At 64.1% G+C, this 22,743-nt stretch overlaps 2 protein-coding genes across 3 annotated transcripts in view; one reads left to right on the forward strand and one right to left on the reverse strand.

Moving 5' to 3' along the window:
- The first annotated feature begins 1,602 nt into the window (after positions 1–1,602).
- PTP4A3 (protein tyrosine phosphatase 4A3) lies at positions 1,603–17,312 on the forward strand. Of its 2 annotated transcripts, none has more exons than XM_079106899.1 (6): positions 1,603–1,736; positions 10,059–10,924; positions 13,054–13,146; positions 14,852–14,982; positions 15,679–15,753; positions 16,823–17,312. In XM_079106899.1, the coding sequence occupies exons 2-6, from the start codon at positions 10,820–10,822 to the stop codon at positions 16,938–16,940; spliced, it is 522 nt and encodes a 173-aa protein (XP_078963025.1). In that variant the 5' UTR covers positions 1,603–1,736; positions 10,059–10,819; the 3' UTR covers positions 16,941–17,312. The 2 variants fall into 2 exon arrangements, with proteins under 2 accessions (XP_078963025.1, XP_078963024.1); XM_079106898.1 differs by lacking the exon at positions 1,603–1,736 and adding an exon at positions 7,233–7,356.
- Positions 17,313–18,878: 1,566 nt separating this feature from the next.
- LOC306654091 (maestro heat-like repeat family member 5) overlaps positions 18,879–22,743 on the reverse strand; it is a 48,624-nt gene continuing 44,759 nt past the window's right edge. Inside the window, exons 22-27 of the mRNA XM_079127330.1 lie at positions 21,657–21,833; positions 21,006–21,161; positions 20,517–20,639; positions 20,327–20,429; positions 20,085–20,159; positions 18,879–19,864 (exon numbers count right to left, since the gene is read on the reverse strand). Of these exons, the coding sequence (XP_078983456.1) occupies positions 19,764–19,864; positions 20,085–20,159; positions 20,327–20,429; positions 20,517–20,639; positions 21,006–21,161; positions 21,657–21,833 (735 nt within the window). The 3' untranslated portion in view covers positions 18,879–19,763. The remainder of the gene's footprint in view (positions 19,865–20,084; positions 20,160–20,326; positions 20,430–20,516; positions 20,640–21,005; positions 21,162–21,656; positions 21,834–22,743) is intronic.

Consider the following 22,743-nt stretch of genomic DNA (forward strand, 5'->3'; position numbering starts at 1 on the left):
CTAGCCTGGCCCTGTGTGTAAACACAGAAGGGGCCCTCATTTGGGTTTGGCTGGGAACCTGCTTATGTGCACTGGTACCTTTTGGAAGCCCTGTGAATTCAGCAAGTCTGCCCAAGACCAGGCTGGGCTGCCCCAGGGCGAGTGGGTGACTAGTCCAGGCCTCTAGTGGGAGGCTCCATCAAAGGCCCAGCCCTCTGGGGCCCTGAACCTCAGAAAGGTGGATTGGTCATGAGGTCTCTGGAGGTGTGCTGGCAGGCACAATGAGGGGGCATGGGCAGAGGGCAGGCAGTACTCCTCGGCTCCTGGTGCCTCTGTGGGCCTTGTGGGCTGGTCTGCTGCTGGGCACTGGTTCCTCTTCTGGTCGCCCCTTTCTGTGGTGTGTTTACACATCTGTGTGTGTGTGCGTGTGTACATGTTAGAGTTCCCCACTGGGCTGTGTCCATACTGGGTTCTCAGTCACACGGGAAGGAGGGATGAGCACTAGACTAGGAGTCCTGACTGAGTAGTGGCCTGGGCTGTTGGCACGAAGCTGTCCCTGGCCTCCAGGCCATTGACCATTTGTGCATGATGATCCTCGGAGGTTTGAAGCTTCCACTGGAGTGATATAAAAGGGACTGGGTGTGGCCTTGCTTCTGGTGGGTCATCCAGACAGACTTGCTTCAGGCTGTCCCAGAGAGAGGGACAAGGGGAGGTTCATGAAGGGGAGGGTGCAAGAGGTGGTCCAGCAAGAGGAAAGACCTGGTGGCAGAGTGTCATCGTGCCTGGCAGGGGCCCTAGGTGCCCTGAGGGGCAGAGAGGTGGAAGGGCTGGGCATTAAGGAGGGCTTCAGGCACTGGCCAAGGTGCTAGGGAGCCTGGTCCAGGGCCCTTGGGAGAGGCCTCTATCTGGGGTAGACTGTGGGCAGTGCAGGCAGCATTTAGGGAGACAGGCCATGTGGCTGGCAGGGGTGGTGCAGTTATAGAGCAGCTGTTGTCTTGGTGACAGGGGCGAGGCCAGGTCTGCAGCCGGGAGTAGTCCTGTGGACTCCTTGGTGGCCCCTCTGCTCCAGGGGGCACAGTTCTGGGGCTGGCCTGGTCTGAGATACCTCGCCCCAGGATCTCCCTGCTTCAGTCGGCTGGGCCCCATCCTGATGAGAGGAGCGAGAGGCTGGTGGAGGCAGGAACACCCCCTTCCCCGCTGGTGGGGTTCCCACTTCCCACGGAAGGAACTCGGTGAGAGCTGGGGGAGGCGGTGGGCCTGGGTCTGGCGGGAGAGCAGCCCTGTCATCTCTTCTTTCACAGAGGAAGTGCTGTCCCCAGGATGAACTGCGTACGCCAGAGTGGGCTTGGGGCCAAACCCAGGCTGCTGCCTGCAAGGGCGATCCCCGGCCCCTGAGAGTTTCTGGGTGGGAGTGGTGGGGTGCAGTGAGTTCCTCGCAGTGGGTACCGGCCCCGGCCCGGGCCCTGTTCCCAGCGGCAGCCGGTGGGGCCGGCGACCCTGGGCTGCGCACGCCCTGCAGGGGCCGCGGTGGTGGGGCGGGGTTGTCCAGCCCCTGGGGCCGCCCTGCGCCCCGCCCCGCGTGGGAGGGGCTCTGCAGCCTCGCCAGGGTGCCCGCGGGGCCCTGGGACCCCGCGTCCCAACCTGGCTCGGGCCGCCCCGATCCTGGGGACTGCCCTGCCTGCGCCCTCCCGCCCCGGCCTTTGCCGCGGAGGCATAAAGCCGGCGCAGCGCAGGTTGGAGCTCAAAGTTGCGGCTGGGTGAGTGTCGCCGCCTGGCGGACCTGGGTAGGGGCGGACCCCGGCGGGCGCCGGCTGCCAGGCAGGAGCCCGCGTGGCCCGGGGCCTCAGTTTTGCCAGGAGCGGGCGGGGAGGGCGCCGCCCTGGTGGCCGGAGGGGAACCGTCTCCGTCCCGAAGCCGGGCCGGTTGCGCGTGCGCAGCCTCTGCGTTGTGCAGCCCTTTGCTTGCTGTGAGGAGCCCAAGCCTCGCCCCACCTGGCACCGGCCTCGGGGGCTGCAGCTGTGTCTCCTGAGAGCACTGAGGCTCCACTTCGCCAGCTGCACGTGGGAGGTGGGACGGGACCGTGGTGGCTCAGGGACTGAGCTCCCGTGTGTGGGGTCCAGCCTGGCTCTTCTGTACTTTGGGCAGTTCCTGGCCCCATGGTCTCTCCCTGGTCACCATCCCTTCACTAAGGGAGGTGCTGTGAACAACCACTCCGGTACAGCTGCAATGAAGGGGCTGCCCTGGGTCACCCTGGTCACGGTTACACATGAAGGCTCCTGGGACTAAACTGGCCTGGATCTGGAGTTGGCATGGTCATCAAGTGAGGGGCTGGCTGTGACCACGCCCTCTGCAGCCGGGTCGTAGCCCCCACAGCCCCAGAGGCTGGTGAGCCCTCTTTCCAGGGTGGCTCAGCAGGGGTGAAAGCTGCAGACCCCTCCCTGCCTCCAGTCAATGGAGTCCTTAGGACGCTTGGCCTGTTGGGCTTCAGGCTCTGTGGCAGTGCTGGGTAAGGGGGAGGAATATTCACCATTGCTTTATGGCGTTGCTGTCACCTTGGGTAAGAGGTGGTTCCCTCCGAGGTTCTGCAGTGTGGCTGGCTTTCCAGGTTGGTCATAGCTGTGTGCGGAGTGAGAGCCCCTGGGCTCCGAGTGGCTCAGCATCCTGCAGAGGCCTTGGGACCCAGCTGCTCTGCACCTCCTGGTGCATTTGAAACCTCCCCAGGTCTGCATTCTGGGCAGAGGAGGCTGCGTGATTCATTGGGTGGGAGAGAGGAAGGACGTGGGTGTGGAACCAGATGGCCAGGTCTCAGCAGCCCTGCCCTCCGTGGGCTGCCGTGTCAGAGGGGCCTCCTCAGTCTTGACGGCGGTGGAGATCTTTGCGGGTCACTGCGATCATGGAGACACTGGGCAGGAGGGGCTCTGTGAGCGGCTGTCAGGGCAGACACTGGTGTGTGCGGTTGTTTTGGACTCCGGAGAGTCTGTGTGTCCCCCACTGTGGAGGCCCTTGTGTCTACCTGAAGACCACCTCCTCAGAGAGGCCCCATGAATCTCCCCTCCTGTGGCGACTTTCTGTGGTCCAGCCTTCCCTCTGCTGACGTCCCTCGCCTGGTGACTGTGGGTCTCCCACCGACCTCCACCTGGCCATGTTCCCTGAGGTGGGTCATGGCCGTTCACTCACCCCTGACTCCAGCCAGTGCCCACGTGGGGCCTGGAGCCCAGAGGTGCTCAATAGGTGAACACGGGAGTGGGACTTGGCGGGGGAGGCGGAGGTGCAGGCGTGGAGGGCACACGCAGGCTACTGGGAACAGGGCCCTGGCTTCGTCTTAAGTGTGCAGGGGTGTGTCTGGGCCTCTAGGCAGAGAGAACAGGGTGCCTGGAGAGGTGAGTCCTACGACCCTTCCTTGTCTTCTCACTGAGGGGCAGTGAGCCAGGCTGAAAAGCCCAAACTTGGTTTTACAGGCCACAGGGAGCCATGGAAGGCGTGTGAGCCGTGGTACAGCCAGAGCCACCATCTCTCTGCAGCCCTGGTCCAGGCTTTACTCTGTGGGCAGTGGCCTGCTGGGTGGGTTGGCAGAGGACATGGGCCCTTGGTCCCCTATCTAGTGGGGACTGGAAGTGGCAAGCGTACTTACCGAACCCAGCTTGACCTGCCCTTGGCAGCACGGGCACGCGGTGCACGTCTTGATACCTTGGTGGGAGGGCTGGTCGGCTGAGTGCATGGGTTTCTGATGTCTCCAAGAGAGAGTTCCTGAGCACATCACGTTGTACAGATGAGGAAACAATCGGAGGGGACCTGTGTGTGAAGCACGTGGGAAGAAATGGGTCCTGGCAGGGCCACAGGCCGGAGGCAGGAGGGGCTGTGCAGGAGCCACAGGAGTGCCAAGGCAGCGGGCAGGGAAGCCGACCCTGCAGCGGGGTGAGGGTGGGGTCAGCGGAGGCCCTGGACTCCAGCTGGAGCCATGTAGCCCTGTGAGGGGCGCACTGGTCCAAGGCCACCTTCTAACCCTGCACGGCAGGCTGGGAAATGGAGGCATGGGTGGAGTGGGGTCTCAGCCGAGCCAGCCCCAGGGCCTGGCTCCGTGGGAGTCTGGGGGACAGGAGGGCTGGGCAGGCTCCCATTAGTCCTGTCCCCTTCCTTTCATGCCTCCGCCACGCTCAGCCGTCACCTGGGATGGAGCTCAACACCAATGGAACGGGATGAATGGAGGACGCTCCCTCCCCGGGTCCTGAGGCCTGGGACGGGAGCAGGGGCAGCCAGGCGTGGCTGGAGGGAGCAGAAGACGCCCTACCAGTGCTGACCTTGGGGAGGGCGGGGGCAGTGTGGGTGGTGGGTCAGTGGTGGATGGTCGTAAGTCTCTACTGGGGGTCAGGTTCACCTGATACCACTGGAGGCCAGGGAGGTGCAGGGTGGCCTGGCAGGGCCTGAGGGCCACAGGTTTGAGACCCATGGTAACTGGGCCTCACCAGCTGCTTATCCTGATGCTCTGTGCTGGCCTAAGGATAGCCGGTGGGGCCCAGTGGCCTTGCCCATGATTAAGCTGGGTGCCCATCTGCCTGCCTGCCCACAGAAGTGACAGTTGCTTCCCTGGTCTTTGGTGGAGAAGTGGTGTGTCCAGGCAGTGCTGGTGGCTGGTGACACTGAGGGTGGCCTTGGGGAGTGGGTCCCCTTGGTTGGCAAGTCAGTGCTATGCCCCGCTGAGCACTGCTAAAAAACATGTGTGACTGTCCTTGCAGCCAGCAGGTCTCAAGGTCCTTGCAGGGAAGACAGGTGCCTGTCCCTGGGGAAACCCAGGCTGGCTCCCAGCAACTGTTCCCAGGTCACAGCACAGGCATCCCATGACCAGCTGGCACCACTGTGGAGGTGGCTTCCTCACTGGCAGTGTCTCCATCTATAGAGGCCAGGGACCAAGAGGGTGAGTGCACAGGGAATCGGGGTGGCAGGCCAGGCCCTGGTGGTGTGGCTACAGGCATCAGGAGCATGCCCATCTGGCCCTCTGGCTAGCTCTTCCCTGACCACCTGCCCTACAGCGCACCTGCCAGCTGGGGTTTCTGTGCAGGGGCTTCCTGCAGCCCCATGCCAGCCTTGGTCCCCAGGAGCACACCGGTAACTTGGGAGCTGTCTGAAGGCAGAAGCCTCAGACCTGCCAATGAGTAGGGAGCGCCCTGTCCCAGGAGGTGTGCAGGCTGGGGTTGGGTGGTGTGGGTGAACTTTGAGACCTTCAGACCTTGAGCACTGAGATCCTGTGATGGATTCTGGACGTTTCCCAGATCTGGGCCTCTGTCCAGAATGTCGGGTCGTTTTTCCCTCCACAAATAAGCGGGAGCCCTCTTGGTGCCAGGGCCTGTGCAGGAGGTGAGAGGTGGGGTGGAACTAAGGACCTCTCTGCCCCTCCTGTTAGGCTGTCTCCTGGGACTGGGACATAGTGCTCTAAAAGGCCTGAGGCCCAGGGAGAGGGCACAGCAGGGGGAGGGGGCAGAGCCCAATCAGTGAGGGCACCATGCTGCAGGATGCAGGGGCCTGGGCCCTTCCTGGGGGTGGGTGGGGGCTGGCCTGCTTGGGTCTCCCCTCCTGGCCCCCAGCCGCGGGCAGACTTGGGCTCGCTCTGGGAGGGTTCCAGGAACGGCTCCTGCCACGATATAAATAGACTTCTCCGAAAGGCTTGGTGCTATGCCAGCTGAGCAGGTGCCCCCCCAGGCCTGGCCAGAGGCCCCCAGGCAAGGGGCGGGGCACAAGGTGGGGACAGCGTGCCCGCCATATCGCAGCCCTAGCGGCACAGTGGGCACTGTGGTCACAGCCCTGAGAACTCACTGGAACTGTTTTTCACTAACAGAGCCCTTGTCCAGTGAGGAAATGGAGGGGCAGGCAGCGTGCCCTGTGTTCTCTCAGAGGGCTGGGGCCAGAGGAGCAAGGCCTAGAGCCAGCTCTGGTCCTTCTGCCTCCTGGCTGGGTCACTTGGGCAAGTCTGCTGTTTGGTTGATACAGTGTGGCCAGTGTTGGTACCCTGCTGGTGAGGGCAATGGTTGGCATAGTGTCCCACAGAAAGTGGTCAAGGTAGGAGATGGGGGGCAGTGAGTGCCCAGGGCTGACCTGTCCCTGCCTTGGGGCCTCCCCAAGAGATGCTCTGGCAGTGGAGAGCTGAGAGCCAGGTGTGGGAGTCAGAACCCAAAGCCTGCCTCTGTGCTTAGTGAGCCCAGGAGGCCAGGAGCCCTTGCCAGGAGTGCTCAGCCCCAGGGACTCCTGAGCTGGTGGGCAGTGCTACTTGGCTGGGTGGGGGCCGTCCAGCTTGGACACAGCCTCCCCACCCACTGACTGCTCACCCAGATGGGGGTGGCAGGAGCCTGAGTTGCAGGCCCGGCTGATGGGACGCTCTCTGGGCGGAGGGTGCTGGGCGGAGCGCCTGGGGAGTGGTGTTGTCCACTGGGCCCTGGTCAGCCTTCCCCTGCCCAGCCCCTCCTCCTTGTGCTGACTGTTGATTGCAGGGGCCAGGCTGTCTGTCTGGGAGCCGGGCTGGGAGCAGGGTTCCCAGCAAGGCAAGGCCTCTGGGGACCTGCGTGCTGGGGGCTACACACGCCCTGTTCCACATCCATCTGAGGGCCTCTGGGGGCCAGGGCAGGCATGGTGTTGACCATGATGCTAGGCTCCACTCTGGGGCCCAGAGTCTTGGAGCACATGAGTTCTTGGCTGCGGTGCTCTTGGGAGGCAAAGCCAGCACCCTGTTGCAGGGAGCCGGCGGCGGGGAACCCAGCGTAGGGTTTTGGGGGGCATCTGCACAGAACCTGGAGATGGGTGGGGCACGGAGACAGCTCCCTGCTGAATCTTGCCTGCCTGGTGTGACCCTGAGACGCTCTTAAGATCTGTGCCACAGGTTCCTTAGCCATAAGCTGGGGTGCTGGTGGTGAGTGGCCAGCCCACAGGGGACGGTAGTACGTGGCACACGGTGGGTGCTATGGATGGAGTAGTCTCTGGGTGTACACCTGGAGGTTGGGAGGCCGTGGGCCTGGCCAGTTTCTCGGGCCCCTCTAGAAGGGGACCCTGTGCAGCCCTCCTCTGCTGGGAATCCTTGCTGGCTGACGGGCCACCCGAGCCCTAGGTTCCAGCGAGGCGCTGGCGCCACACCTAGGCTTCCGCTTCCCGCGCCGGCTGGCCCTTTGTCCTCCGCGGGTGGGGGCCGCAGCTATCTTTAGGCGGCAGGTGCGCAGAGGCGGGAGCCGGGTCGCCGGCGGGTCACCGCCCCCCACGTGACGCCGGGCGCTATAAATAGCGGGCGGCAGCCCGGCCTCCGCCCCAGCCGGCGCCACTGCAGGAGGGCGCCCGCGTGGGTCTGGGCGCCGCTCCGCGGCCCTGCGCATGGAGGCGGCGGCTCGCCAGCGGGCGCGGGTGAGCGTTGGGGCGGGCGGCGGGACCCCGGCCCTCCGAGACCCCAGTCCCGCCCAGAGAACCAGGCGATCTCAGCTCCGCAGGCGGAAAAGCGCCTGGACTTGCCCTCGCCCATGACCCCCTGGGCCTCCTGGGCACCCTGGCCTGCTCAGCCTTGTCCAGGATGAAGCCCCACGTCTCTCGGGCCCACCCTCAGTATCACACAGGTCCCATGTGTGCAGGGCCCCCTGAAGCCTGATAGATTCAAACTCCGTAAGGCTGTTCTATGAGTGAAGTGGTTGCTTCCTGAACCTCAGGCTTCTCTTCCCTGTGCTGGGCTTTAGTGCTTTGCGTCCTAGACTTGAGACTGAGAAAACCCAATTAGCTGGGCGCCTAGACTGCCCAGGGCCCAGGAATGCCCTTCCATCTCTCCCTGGCCTCTTTCCTCATCTGGCAAACAAGGACGAAGATGGGCCTCCTGTAGAGCATCTTGGAAAGATAGCAGTTCTGGAAGCCTAGCAGAGGGCTCAGGGGCACTGAGCAGGTCCCAGGAAAGGGAGGACCAGGGGAAAGGAGGGCTTGTGCTCAGCAGGGCTCCTGGGCCTGGGTGGAGGCAGGGTGGGTGTGGTGGCTGGGCCAGCAAAGAGGCTCTGGTGGAGGCTGGTGCACAGCCACTTGGCACAGGGGTGGCCCGTGCCTTAGCAGAGGGGAACTGAGGCTCAGCCATGGGTGTGCTCCCTGCCGGTCCCTGGGGGGGTCCTGTCTCTGCCAGATCTGGAGTTACTGGCACTGGCGGGTGGTAGGTGGGCTGTGGCTGCCCACATGGGGCCGCAGGCCTTGGGTCAGCCCTGCTGGGGGCTGCAGGGTTCTGATGGCCAGTTGCCCCTTCCTTCAGGTCCCCTGAGCCTTTGCTGTCACACATGACCAGAGGATGTGGCTGGGGTGTGTCCTCCAGGCAGGACTGGGCCAGGTGGTTGCCCGGGCAGGGGACTGCACCTCACTGCCCTGCTCTATCTGTGTGTGGGGCCGAGTGGCATGTGTGGCAAGAAACCAGTCCAGTCTGGGCCAACCCGGCCTGGACCAGTGACCCTATCCTAGCTTGGTCTCTGACCCCTGGCCCCTGGCCCAGCCCAGCCCAGTGCAACCCTTGATCCTGTAGACCTGGGACACTGAACCCTGCAGTGCTGGGCAGCTCACGCCTTCTGCCCAGAGACCCCAGCCCTGAATGCCTGAGTGGTCTGGGCTGCGGAGCAGGCCAGGGGCTGCTGTTCAGGGTCTCCGGTACTCAGCTGCTGAGGGTGCTCCAGGCCTGCCCCGGGGAGAGGCCCTGGACTCTGTGGCCTCTTTGGCCTTTCCCCTCCTTTCCTTTTGCCAACAGGAGTGTGACTCGGCACACACGTGTCCCAGGGGCCCCGTGTTTGTGTGAGGTTGCAACAGCGTGTTCCTCGCTTGGCTTAGGATGGACGCTTGCTCTGAGTGCGCACGCTGGCACTGCCTGAACCAGGACGGGTTCCTTCTTGCTGCCTTGCCCGCTTCTGGGGTTGCTCCTCCCACAGTTTTGATCCTCCTGGGGCCAAGGTGAGGGACAGGGTGTGAGTCCCAGCTCCTGCCTTGAGCCTGGGAGTGTGGGACCCCTGAGCCCGGGCGTGGAGGGGCGAGGAGTCTGCACCCCTCCTGTGCAGCCAGAGTTCCGGACAGTAAGACTGTGCCCACAGCCTGGGCAGACGTGGCAGAGTAACGCTCTGAGTCCAGGTCCCAGGCTGGACTCATGCTGCACTCGGCCTGAGGCTCCGGAGGCCCAGCCTGCCGGGTCAGCTGGGGAGGGGGTACTGGGTGGGGGCAGAGGTAAGAGGCAGGTTGTGTGGCTGGGGGACTCTGCCCGCCGAGGGGCCTGTGAGGGCCCTCTCTTGGGCGAGGCAGAGGTCATGGGTAGGTAAGCATGGTGGGGTGGATGTGGCTGGAGGGGTCTGCTAACCACAGGTCACAGCCAGAGGCTCTGTGCAGGACCTTGTTTGGCTCCTCACTGTGAGATGGGGCAGCTGAGGCTGAGAGGCCATTGACAGGCCTGGGGGGTGGGAGGGAGCTAGGTGCCCCTGGGGACCTCTGGCCTAGGCGTCTGGAGTTGTTAGACCCTGAGCGTTGTGCTGGCTTCGTGTCCCCCAGCAGTACCCTTCCCCACAGAGTGACCCGACACCTGGCCACCTGGGCTGTCGCCAGTGTGGTACGGGCCTGGCCACTGGCCCTTTGGCTTGTGGTCTGGCCTGCTCTCAGAGTGCCTGCAGCAGAGCTTGTTTACCAGCTGTGCCTGGCTGGCCCCAAGACCACCCGGGGTGGAGATGCAGGAATCCTGAGAGGCGACCGAGGTAGCTCATGGCCTTGATGGGCCCACCCCTGCCACTGAACCCCACACACCCACTGTGTCCTGCCTTCGTCCCCTCCGGAACCATCTGGGCTGCAGCATTCACCAGTGGCTGAATTCACCAGTCCCAGGAGGAGACCACAGCTGCGCTGGGGGGGCGTGGTCTCTGTTGCACAGGTGGACCTGTGACCTGCCCAGAGTGCTTCTGGGCCTTTTCTGCTGTCCTCCCTCCCCATGTTCTCCACCCTGTCCTGGCTTGTGGTTGCACTGTCCCCCAGGGCCCTGGCAGGAGCTGTCCTTTGCTGTACCCTCACACAGGGAAACTGAGGCCTGAGGAGAACTCTCATCTCCCTCTCCTCCCCAGGCCTTCCCTACAGGGGCCCAGCCTGCGCTGATGGAGAGGCCCTCGGGAGTCAGCTCTGTGTCCTGCCGCGCCCAGCGTCACCACCAGGCCTGCCACTGAGGAGCCCCTGCTCTGGCCCCCACCGCTGCCCCTGCCTTCCCATGGCCTGTGCTGCCAGGCCCGGGGCCACTGCTGCCGCCTGAGCACCCTGCCTGCCTCCAGGATTCGCCGTGCCCCGATGGGGTAACGTGACAGAGGCCCCGCACACCAGGAGCTGCCACCCCCACCCTGGGGCTGCTGGAGCTGGTTCAGTCCAAGTTCATTGACCTTTGGTCCTTGGGAGTTTGGGGCCACCTTTGAGCAAGGGGGCTCTTCACCACCCACGGATGCAGAGCGTCCCCAGCAGCGGCACGGTGCTGGACGCTGCCCGCAGCCGGACTCGCCGGGGGTTTCGACAGTGTGCCGAGTGTTTGGTGGTGGTGATTTTTGCCCCCTTATGATCAGGCTCTGAGACTCAGGGGTGTGGAGTTGCCTGTTTACTTTGGGGGTGTTTGGTTCCTCTCTTTTTTTAAGGGCTGGGCTTTCTATTTTTTAAATATCCACGTACTGGGAGCTTCCTCCCTCCTGGAGTGTTTGCACAACATTTGTGCTGGACGTGGGGTTTTTAAGAAATCCTTTATTTCTCTCAGACAAGTACAGGGATCTCATCCTACCTTGCATTGGGGACTGGTGGGGCTTCTCTGGTGGGCGTCCTGGCCCTCTATCCCTCCTGGGGAGGAGGCATGGCACGCATGAACCGGCCCGCCCCTGTGGAGGTGAGCTACAGGAACATGCGCTTCCTCATCACGCACAACCCCACCAACGCCACCCTCAGCACCTTCATCCAGGTGAGCGGGCCGGGGTGGGTGGTGGGCAGGTGTCAAGGAGCCTGGCCAGCTGCACCCAGAGGTGTGGACAGGCCAGAGCTGGAGGAGGGACTGTGGCCGTCAGCACCGTTGTGGGACCTGGAGGGGTATATCAGGGTGTTCTGGGCTTGGGTGTAAGGCGTTGGGCCAGCTGGGTTCCCTGGGGGACACAGGGTGGGTTAGGGTTAGGGCTCTGGGCAAGGGACATCACCTCATTTAGAGCTGAGCTGGCCATGGGAGGAAGGGACCACTGCACCCTGGAGTGGGACGGGCAGAGGTGCCCACTGCCCAGCCCTAGTGTTTGTGCTTAGGTGTGTCCGTGGGCCCTCTGGGAACTGATTCCGGAGCCGTCAGCATAGCCTCCTGGAGGAGCCTGGCCTCTGCAGGACTCGCTGCTGCGTGCAGACCCAGGGCCTTTCCTATAGGAGCACACAGGGCTGTTTATGAAGCCTGTCACTGCAAGGCTTTCTGCACACCTCGGTCTCTCAGTCCTTCCCTTTGTGACATGAGAGGAGCCCTGATGGGCTTGTCATAATCAAATGGGGACATGGGTGGGAGAGAGCATCGGAAACTAGAGGGAGGCCGTGGACACCCTGCCTTCAGGGACACTGGGCTCTGGACCCTGAGCGAGGTGCCCTGTAGAGGATGGCTGCCCCTCATAGCTGAGACCCTGAGATCATGGCAGGGTCTGGGGAAGAACTGTAAGTGCTATACTGAGAGTTACTAGGGTGAGGGCTCAGTGTGTGAGCAGGACCAGGGCTCAGTGTGTGAGAAGGTTGAAGGCTCAGTGTGTGAGCAGGACCCGGGCTCAGCATGTGAGAAGGTTGAAGGCTCAGTATGTGAGCAGGACCAGGGCTCAGCATGTGAGAAGGTTGAAGGCTCAGTGTGTGAGCAGGACAAGGGCTCAGCATGTGAGAAGGTTGAAGGCTCAGTATGTGAGCAGGACCAGGGCTCAGAATGTGAGAAGGTTGAAGGCTCAGTGTGTGAGCAGGACCAGGGCTCAGCATGTGAGAAGGTTGAAGGCTCAGTGTGTGAGCAGGACCAGGGCTCAGCATGTGAGAAGGTTGAAGGCTCAGTGTGTCATGTCAGTGGGACAGGGCTCAGAGTATGGGCAGGATGAGGACTGAGTTGTGAGTGGGACCAGGGCTAAGCATATGGGCAAGATGAGGACTCAGTGAGTGAGTGGGACCAGGGCTCAGTGTGTGAGCAGGTTGAAGACCCCATGTGTGGCCAGAAGCACAGCTGTGTGTGATCATGGTCAGGGCACAGTGTGAGGCCAGGTTAATGGTTTGGAGGGTGATCAGGTGAGCTGGGTAGTGGCTTCCTTCACTGAAGGTGTACCTGTGGCCTCTGAGGCCAACATTCTCTTCTACTTCTTGTGTTCTCAGAATAGTTGGGTCCAGGATTTGCTGTGTCCGGTGTCCCCATCGCATGACCAGCAAAGCCCAGTGATTCCTTACCACTCCCAAAATATCTGCTGGGAGCAGGTGGGGAGGGTGTTGGCCTTGTGTGTGGCCCTGGATATAAATACCCGTGCCTGGCTCTGAGCTGCCGTGACCTCTTCGCCAGCTGTGCGGTCTTCCCCGCTCGTGTGCAGGGTCTGGCTCCCTCCTGCCTGCTCTGAGGCGCCTGGTGCTGAAGCCGGCCTCTCCCTGCACTGGACCTGTCCCTGCAGCCCAGGCTGGAGGGCTGCTCAGATGTGGGCTGGGGGTCCTGCTCTGCTAGGGGAAACCAGCAGGTCTGCCTGGGATGTGGGGCCTTGCTGGTGAGATCAGGGGTCCTGAGCTCCAGAGGGGATGCTAATGTTCAGGGGCTGTGGTGCAGCTGCTGAGCATGGGTCACAGTGAGTGAGGATGGGAATGCCTTCCCTCCCCAGGGAGCCAAGGGACATGTGACCTGGAAGCTTCAGGAAAGGCCACCTTCCAGTCACTGAGCCTCAGAGCCCCCCCCCGTCCACCTCCTGTCTTGCTGAGGGAACCCAGCCACACTCTGGGTTCTAAGGGAACACAGCCCTGCAAGGGGACCCCAGGGAGTGCAGTGCTGCCCTGGTCAAGGGGTCCTGGGTCCTGAGCCCCGCAGCCCCTGCCCATCTCCTCCTCCCGCCCTGCCAGGACCTGAAGAAGTACGGGGCCACCACTGTGGTGCGTGTGTGCGAGGTGACCTATGACAAGGCCACACTGGAGAAGGATGGCATCACTGTGATGGTGAGGACCGTGTGGTACTGGGGCCTGGGGCTGCCACAGGGCAGGGCCGGTGGTGGCTTTGGTGTCCTCAATGAGGGGCTGGCACGCGGCCTCTGGGGAGCTCCCCGGGTTGTTTATGCCTCAGCCACAGGCATGTGGGCACCTGGAGGGAGGCCAGGCTGTTGGGACATGTGCCCTTGAGGAGGGGGGCTGGTGGGTCTCAGCAGCCCCACAGGTTGCAGCCCCTGCAGCCCCTGCAGCCCCTGCTGCCCATGAGGCGTGTGGGCCCCTGGTCACATGATCAGGTTGCTCCTGCCTGCAGAAGCGCTGCCAGGGGCAGACCTGAGCCCAGCGGCCTGGCTGGGAGGCCAGCCCTCTTGTCAGCCCTGAGGGAGACAAGGCCCCGCAGGCTCCTGCCCAGGCTCCCCAGCAGCTGGGCTCCTCTGCCAGGGCCTGTCGCCGGGCCTCGTCTCGGCTGCTCGCTGCCTGGTGCTGGGCCCTGGAGGGATCTCTGCAGAGACAGCGCTCGGGCTGTTTCCTGGCTTCTGAAGCCCTGGAGATCCAGCTAGCTGGAGGATCTGGCCACCCTGCTGCCATGGGCCGTTGGGTGGCCTGCAGGGCCGTGCCCCGGAGCCAGCCCTGGCGGTCACCCCAGCCTGGTGGACAGCAGCTCCCGGGAGCAGGGCCTCCCCGCCTGGTGCAGGCCTGCCCCGTGCCACAGCCTTCTGTCCTCAACCAGCCTTCCCGGGGTCTCTCCCTCACGAGGGCACCAACACTGACAGGCGTGGCTGTGCGTGGGGCCTGCCACTTGGAGATCTGAGTGGCGGGAAGTCGCACTGTGGGTCAGACGGGTGTGGACTGAAGCCCGCTGCTGCCCTGCCTTGCCACAGGACCCTGCAGCGTCCTTACTGTGCACAAGGTGCCTGAGCACCAGCTCCTAGCACGGGGCGCCAGCCTCGCCCCCAGCAGGAGGGGATCTGGGTCAGACTTCGACAGCCACTGCTCTGGGGGCCTCCAGGAGTTGCCCTGCCTGGCTGTGGTGGTGAGCGAGATGGCCCTGAGGGCCACCTTCCAGCAGCCCCAGTGAGCCCCTGTGGATTCACCCTGGCACCAGTGGGGGCCGGCCCTCGGCCCAGGCACCTCACCTGGGCGCTCACCTTGATGTCCCCGCCTCCAGGCTCACCGAAGCGCGCCGGGCACTGGCTTCAGCCCAGGGTGCTGGGGATGGCGGGAAGCAGCCCTGGTCTTCCTCAGCAGAGGGAACCCCGGGAGTGGCACCAGAAATGGGCCTCCAGCCAGCCCTCCGGCCAGCCCTCGGCCAGCCTTCTCCCCCTTCCATCCCACCTGTCGCCCTGGGGCTGGGGGTGGGCAGGCATGCGGCAGCACACTCCTGTGCTGCTGCAGGGCACGGAACTCCTTGGCCTGTAACCCTGGACCTCTTGGGTTGCCACTGGAACACAGGTTGTCGGGATGGTGACCCCAGGACCATGGGGCACAGGGCCATGGGGCTCCCAGGAGGGTGTACTCAGGGGGTGGGGGCCCAGGGCGGCTTCCTGGAGGAGGGGTCAGTGCACGGTAGGTTCTCGTGGCCCTAATGGGTCCCTCCATGTGCCTCATGAGCTGCCATCCTTCTTCCCGCCCCCCACCCCTTGGCAGGCAGCCTGAGCCCAGGGCCGCCTGGCCACCCCCTCCAGTCTGTCCTCATGGCTGCCTCCCTTGTCTGTAGGACTGGCCTTTTGACGATGGGGCGCCCCCGCCTGGCAAGGTGGTGGAGGACTGGCTCAGCCTGCTGAAGGCCAAGTTCCTTGGTGACCCAGGCAGCTGTGTGGCTGTGCACTGCGTAGCGGGCCTGGGACGGTGAGCAGCGGGCAGGGCTCACGGCACCAGGGGTGCTCTGAGTCTCAGCCTGAGCGTGAAATCTTGCGGTCTGACTGTCGGACTTTCCAATGTGGGCCACGTCCATGTGACCTTCCCAGAGGGTGGATGCCCCAATTCCTCTTACAGCCTGGCAGGGAGGAAGTCCTTCTCAGAGTCTGACCTGACTCCCTCCTGCTGTGGTCGAAACTGTCCCTGCACTTATGCAGGGAGAAGAGCTGCCACCTCACCCCTCCCTAGTTACGAAGACATCTCCTCTTAACTGGGCTGTAGGACTCTTCTTGAAGGAGGTATAGCAGCCTGGATTGGATTGAAATGACGCAGGCACAGGGCTCAGAGGCTGGACCTCGATTGGGGTAGAGAACCAGTGTGTACCAAGCTTTTAGCCCAGGTCGGATCTGAGCTCGGCACTTCACTTGTGCCTTCTAGCTTGACCTCCTGCCCACATGCTTTACGTGCCTGAGGCACAGAGAGTTTGTCTGAATTACCTGAGGTTGCACAGTAGATGGGAGGGGCCTGCATTTGGACCCAGGCGCTTCAGCTGATCTGAGTCTATGCCCTCCATGGGAGCTTAGGGTACCCCTCTCGGTCCCCCATGCCCTATCTCCAGCAGGCAGCCTGTCGGGGAGGCCGGGGTGCAGAGGCTCAGATAACCCCAGCCCTGCTGTCTGCCCGCAGGGCTCCGGTTCTGGTGGCGCTGGCCCTCATTGAGAGCGGAATGAAATATGAAGATGCCATCCAGTTCATCCGGCAGTGAGTGGCCTGCTGTGGGGACATGGTGGCAGCGCTGGGATCCTGCTGCCCCTGGCGAGGGCTGGCCTGTGGCGGGGCCTCTCCCCCTGGGGTTCGCTGATGGGATTCCCTTGGCCTTAGGCCACATGGGCTGGCATGGGCCACGTGGGTCCCCCTGAGCTGGCTCTGTACAGTCGGGGGCCAGGCCCTGCAGCAGTGACCTGTGTGTCTGTTCCCCGCCTGCCACAGTGGAGGGACACAGCTGGGGCTGCCAGTGCAGTGCCCGCCTCCTGCGCTGGCAGACACGTCTCCTGGGCCCCAGCACCCCTCACTGTTCGGAGATGGACCCCAGGAAGTGGGTCCTGCCTCAGTGGGAAACAGCCCAGGCCTCCTGCAGTGCCCACTTACCCCAGGGACACCGGCACATGCTGGTGTCTGAGCTGCCCTGGGACCTGGCCCATGGTCCTCGCCACCCCTGTCCTCCCAGGGTCCAGCTGCCCCCAACCTGTTGTCCTTTGCTTGGCCCCTCTCTGCCCTCCTTGGAGGTTTACAGGCCAGCTGCTTGTGGCTTGGTGGCTTCCCCTGGAGGGCTGCCCGCTCAGCCAGGCAGGGGCGTGCTGTTCAACGTGCACACACTCTGTGGGGTGCTCTCAGCTGCCCCACTCCTGCCGTCAGAGCACGGCCACCTCTCCCCAGGCAGCTTCTTAACACTGTTACCACCCCTTGGGTGCACGCAAGTGCTGGGCCTGCAGGGGTCCTTAGGGGGCTGGACACAGGCCCCCTGTGCACACCCATGCACAGGGGCAGGTGCTCGGGCACTCAGTGGGCACACTGCATGGGCACTCATGTACACACGCACTGGTGTTCTCGCCCTGCGCACTAGTGCCCCCAGGGCCTGGCTGCCAGGGCCAGAGCCAGCCTTGCTGAGCCCTCCTTGCCCATGCCTGCTGAGCCCAGCTGCATGGTGCAGGACAGGAGGGCTCTGCTGCCATGGGGACCACACCAACCTCACTGACCTGTGGGCCCAGGCTCCCTAGGGTGCAGCCAGGTGGCCAGGCAGACCCGATGACCTTTCTGTCCCTTCTCCCAGGAAGCGCCGTGGGGCCATCAACAGCAAGCAGCTCACCTACCTGGAGAAGTACAGGCCTAAACAGAGGCTGCGCTTCAAAGACCCCCACACACCCAAGGCCAGATGCTGCGTCATGTAGCCCAGGACTTCACCAGGCTGGGGCTCCTGTCCTGGCAGCCTCTGCCCGCCTTTCTCCCTGTGCCTCTGCCTGCCTGTGTCCAGGGAGTCCGATGGCCCCATGGCCCTCGCTTTCCCCCGTCTGTGTCTGCCCCGTGCCCTCTTCCGTGCCCTGGGGCTGTCACTCTGAGGCCCCCGTCCCTGGACCTCCCTCCAGCACCTCCCCACCACCCCTGCCTCAGCTCCCCTCCGCCCTGCCTTGTGTGGGGCTGGTGAACTGCTGAAGCACTGGCCTGCCTCTGCGGCGGCACTCACCTGTGCTCAGCACTTAAGTTATTGGATCCCGGGGCACTCGGTGCTCTGGACACTCAAAGGCAATAAAGAGCGAGCCGCAGCTGTGTGTGGAGTGAGCCTGGGACCAGGTGGGGGTGGGCGGAGGCCGGAGGCCGAGGGGTCCTGGGGAGCCGTGTCCCACGGCGCCCCTGCTGGTCGTGCTGGGCCCTGCACCCTGGCTTGGGCCTGCTGCCCGCAGTTACCAGGGAGCAGAGGCTCGGGGGCGCTGCCTGGGTATGCCTGTGGGGTGGGGCACCAGTGTTTCCTTCTGAAGAACTCGGTGGCATTCACTTGGCAGTTCTTTAGGCCTCGTGCCCCGTGGGGCAGCCTTGCTGTCCCACCCCAGCCAGGTGTCTTTCTAAGCCCAGGCCCAGAGACAGGAGCCCAGCAGAGGGTGCTGGGGACACTGGCACTGTGGCTGCCCGGGGCCGGTGGAGGGAGGCTCCATGCCCAGTCCAGGGAGGCGAGGGGGCCAGCGGGGTGGGCGGGGCCTGCCGCCTGGGCCTCGGTGGTGCTCCTGCCTTCTGCACGGAGGCTCCCGAGCTGGGGGCTGGCCCTCCCCGGACTGGGGAGGCGTGTAGGGAAGACACCGCCATGATGCTGCCCAGGGCCTTTGCCGATCCCAGGGCACCCCATCTGCATCTGCTGCCCACCCTTCCTGGCCTTTCCCTCCTCAGGGTCCCTGCCTGACCTGCCCTCCCTCCTGCCCCGTACCCACTCTGGGATAGGTCTCCGGGGCCCCTGAGGGGCTCACCTGGCCCCCCAGAAATCTGTTCCCAGGAGGGCCAGCGTGTGCCTAGGTGGCGCAGAGCGGTGCTCATTGCCATGCGGGTGCCCTATACTCAGAGTAGAGCCCAGGTGTCCTGGCAGGGCCTGCACCTCTTCTGGGCCTGGCAGGAGGGCCCAGGGGCTGCAGGCCCCACTCCATCCTCTGGCGGCTCTGCCCGGCTTGGCATTGAACTGCTCTCACCACGGGTGCCGTGATGCAGCACCTACTGTATGCCAAGTTCTGAAGGCCTGCTGGTCCCCCGCAACCTGGCAGTGCCCACCCTTTTCCAGAGGAGGGACATTCAGAGAGCCCCAGGGACCTGTCTGGTTCCTGTTGGCTCCAGAACCCCACTCAGTCCAGGCCCACCCAACCCCACCGTTTCCCTAAGCAGGATTTCCCAGAAGGCAAGGTGACGGAGGGCACAGGACGGTCTGCTGACTGTGCCCTAGGGAGCTGCAGGGCAGCTGAGTGGGCAGCCAGCAGGCCCACCCCCGAGGGACACTGCTGACTTGCTAAGGGGCCTGCTGCTCCCACAACCCACCAGGCTGCAGCCATGGGGACCCTCCCTGGCCAGGGGCTCAAGCAGAGAAGGGCTCAGAGAAGGGTAGGTGCCTGTGAAGTCGGGGGACGAGATGAGGCTGCAGCCTGCTGTCCCTGGGCTCCTGGTGAAGCGGGGCCAGCAGCTCTACCAGGTGGCTCTTCTCTTTCTTTGAACATGGGTGTGAACTCAACTACATCTGTGGCCCATCTGGGACGGTCACTGTATTCGTTCAGGTTTGGGCCTCTACTCAGGCCTGAGCAGCACGGCCTTCTTGGGGCAGAGGACAGGCTGCAAACCCTCTGGAGCCAGGTGGGGTTCAGCTGGGGAGGGGCTGGGCTGGGCCCCCTCCAGCAGGGGCTCCTTCTCCTGACTTGGCATGGTGTGTGGAGGCAGGGGAGGTACCACTGAGGGCAGGGGTGTGCGGGCGGGCCCGGAGGGGCAGGTGGGCAGCCACTGCAGAGGATCCTGAGAGCCTGTGTGTGAGGCCCCAGGAAGAGCGCTGGACCCACAGGCAAGGGAAGGGTCTTATCTTCCCCTTTCACACATGGGGAAACTGAGGCTGGGAAGGAAGGGCCTGGATGAAGGAGGTGGGTCTCCAGGGGCTGTCTGGGAGTCGGGGGCCCTCCTCTGGATTCAGCCCTCTAAGAGGGTCTTGGAGGGAAGGTCTTCTGACCCATTTTACAGAAGGAACAACCAAGGCTCGGAGAGACAAGGCCTTTGCTTCAGGCTGCGTCCCTCATCCAGTGCTAGCTGGGCTCTCTGGGGAGGTATGACTTGGGGTCTGGCCGACCCTGACCGGACTTAGCAGCAGGGAGGCAGGGAGACCTTGGCCCCAGCTGAGGGAGGCTGGCCAGGAGCCTTCTGCACCATCGGCTGGGCAGGGGGGCAGCCGTGGGCGCCATGGGGGCCTGAGGGCTGAGCTGCCCACGTAGGGCCCTCCCGTGCCCAGGACTCCTGGGCTCAGGTCACGTGGAGTAGCTCTTTGCAGGGTCTGTCACAGACCTCCCAGTTTGCCCCCCGCCCCGAGTCCTGCCAGCGTGCCCTGGGGTTTGGCCTGGCCACGGTGGAGGCCCCTGGGATGAGAGCCGGGAGCCACAGGGTAATGCTGCTTTGTTGAATCTAGACCTTTCTTTCAAATGAAAAGCGTTATGCAACCAAGCTCTGTGGGATGGGGGCTCGCGCCATGTGGCAGGAGGTGCTGGTCACTGCTGTCGTCCTTCCAACACCTCCCGAAGGAAGGAGAGCTGCCTGCTGGCGAATTCCCGGACGCCAGGCTCTGGGTCCTTCTTGAGGTCTTCGAAAGCTCCAGGAAAGAAGGGGCACGTCAGCGGCTCCCCTGGCCTGGCAGCAGCCCTCCTTGCACCAGCGGGCGGGTCACCCCCCTGCCTGTCCCCAGAGGGTCCCGCCCACTCCAGGAGCCCGTGTCCTGTGGGGCTGTGGGGTGGGAAGGGCCTCCCAGCCGGGAGGCAGGGTTGGGGGATCTGCTCTGGAGGTCTGGCACAGGTGGGGCAGGGGCTGCTTACTGCAGAACAGCAGGTTGGTGTCCACCTCGCTCACCATCCGGGACACGGCCTGGGGGTGGTAGATGATGGTGTAACCTGTGCAAGATGGGGTGCAGCTGGCCAGAGGCTGGGCCGTCTCCTGGGGCCAGACCCACTGCCCCTCCTCCCCCCAGGCCCTCCCCACCCTTCCTCTCCTGTGGGTGGGGGTCAGGGCTGGGGGCTGGGGCGGGCCTGGGTGGCCGGCCTGGCCGCCCTCTGCCCACCTATGAAGAGTGCAGCCCAGGTCTTCATGTGCTGGTGGTGGCTGTGCAGGTAGCTGAGGGCCTGCGCCAGGTGGATGCTGAACTCCTCGGAGCTGCTGCGCATCTGCCAGGAGACCCTCCATCACCACCCGGGGCCCACCTCCGGCCCTGCCCGCCCCAGCCCTCAGCAGGAGGCTGCTTCCGGCCTCACCAGGCAGGTCCAGAGGAAGTGGCGGGCGCTGAGGCCACGCTCCCAGGCCAGTGTGCAGAAGAGCGTGTGGCGAGGCCGCCACCCCAGCAGCAGGGCGCAGCGGTAGAAGGCGAACTTGGCCTGCTGTGGGACAGCCAGGGAGGGTTCTGCACTGCCCGCCTGCCTGCGCCTGGGCCCTTCCTCCCCAGGTGGGCAGCGGGGGCAGAGGGCCGCTGGACCGTGTGCAGCTGTCTCAGGGCATTTGGGAACTGGTTCCTTTTCCCGATGGCAGGGCTCCAACCACATCCCAGCAGGTGCAGTGTGCAACCTGGGTCCTGCCACTGGCCAGGCCCTGGGGCCTGCGGGGAGAGGAGTGCTCGGTCCTGCCCGCGGTCAGCGCAGCCGGGGCGTGCGTGTGCCTGCGTGCGAGGCCGGAGGGCGGCCTGGGAGGGCAGAGTGGGTGGCCTGGGGGCCCCTTGCCCTCGTCTCGCCTGGGGAAGGGGCACTGACCGTGACGACCTTCGGGCACGTGTCCTTCAGGTGCAGCAGCAGGGGCACCATGCTCTGGTACACCTGGGTTCGAAGGCCGCTCAGCTCCCTGCCCACCATGGTTGCCACCAAGTCCCCAAACAGAGCCATGGCTGCCGCTCGAATCCTGTCCCGCTCCTGCAAGGCGGAGGCTCAGCGGGGTCCCCGCTCTTCCTGACTCGGGAGCCCCCCATTTGGTTTCCTCAGTGGGCCTTTCAGCCAGGCGGGGCGGCCCCACCCCCAGGCGAGGCTCCAGGCAGGGGTGCGCCTCCCTCTGGGACGGGGTCCAGCGCTGCTGGGCCTCCCCCTTAGGCGGGGCCTTGTCCTTGTCCCAGGAGGTCCTCTTACAGCCACAGTTGCAGCCTGAGGGTCAAGAGTGTGGCCGGGGGTGGACTCGTCCCCTCTTCCCACTGAAGGGAAGCGTGTCTAGACACGGTGGCACGTCATCAGGTTGGGAGGCTGTGGTCCAGAGGGGAGGGTGGGTGGGAAGACTGGACTTGGTGCCAGTTCACCTGCAGGCTGGGCACAGAGGAGCGGCTGCCCTGGGCCAGCTCTCCATGTCCATAATCACAGGGCAGCTGGGTCCTGGGAGCCCAGCGGGAGGCACCCCATCCTGCCCTGCTCCCCACTCACATCGTCGAAGAAGGAGCGAGCGTTGATGGCCACGCTGAGGCTCTGGACGCCTGCACCCTGAGAGCCCAGGCGGTGCAGCACCTCAGACACGGTGCCCATGATGTCCACCACCACGGGCTCGCTGTTCTGGAAGAAGCCGTTGAGGAAGGGCGGCAGCTGCCCTCGGAGCAGCCTTCCCTGAGGGCGGTGGGGCAAGGGGGCCGTGGGTGCAGGGCCCAGGCCAGCCCTGCCTGGACTCCGCACAGGGGCCCTGTTCTCCCACTAGCTCCGCCCTGGCCGTGGGTGGCTCAGCTGGGACCCCCTGCTCCGCCTGCAGGAGCCCCGTGGCTCTGCACAGGACTCCCCTCTTGGAGTCTCCTGGGGTCCTCACGGGGCTGAGGGAGAGGTGGACACAGCACTAGTTGGGCCCCAGCTCCTGCCTCCTCCCTGTCCTGGGGCCACCCTTTCCCTCAGCACCACACTGCCTTCACCCCCATTTCAAGCCTCACTTCAGGCCAGTTGGGATGTGGGGCTGGACCAGGAAGGGTCCCAGCAGGTGCCCACGCTGAAACCCCTGGATTCTGTGTGCCCCAGGTGGCAGTTTCAGAACTTCCATGTTGCCAGTGGCCGATTATGTTCCATTTCTACACTTTCTTTAAAGATCTTGAATTCTTTTCCAGCCGATTCTGTCTGCTCCCCTTGTGAGCAGTGCCTTCCTGGATTCTCTAAGTGAATTGTCAGAAAACTATGCGGATGTCTCTGTCCCGGCCCTTATCCGGACATGTGTGCAAACCAGGGTGATTTTTACGACTTTAAAATGAGTTCTAGGCAAACTTTGCTGGCTTCCTGACCTCTAAATTCACTTTGGCCAAGTGAGTTATGTCATGGCAGCACACTTGCTGGGCACCTATGATTGTAACAGGTGAGAGGCCTGGGATTACAGGCAGCCTGGAATTCCCATGGAAAGGGCCAGGAAGGAAACGGAGTTGCACAATGTGTGTGTGCCTGCTCTGGCCACCTGCCTCCACCTGTCCCCTCCCGGGCCACTGCCCCTGGGTCTGCCTGCCCATCCCTGCCATGGCTGCTGTGGAGGAACGTCCCTCCTCCT

The sequence above is a fragment of the Sciurus vulgaris genome (assembly GCF_902686455.1).
Source record: "Sciurus vulgaris genome assembly, chromosome: 1".
Taxonomy (NCBI): Eukaryota; Metazoa; Chordata; class Mammalia; order Rodentia; family Sciuridae; genus Sciurus; species Sciurus vulgaris.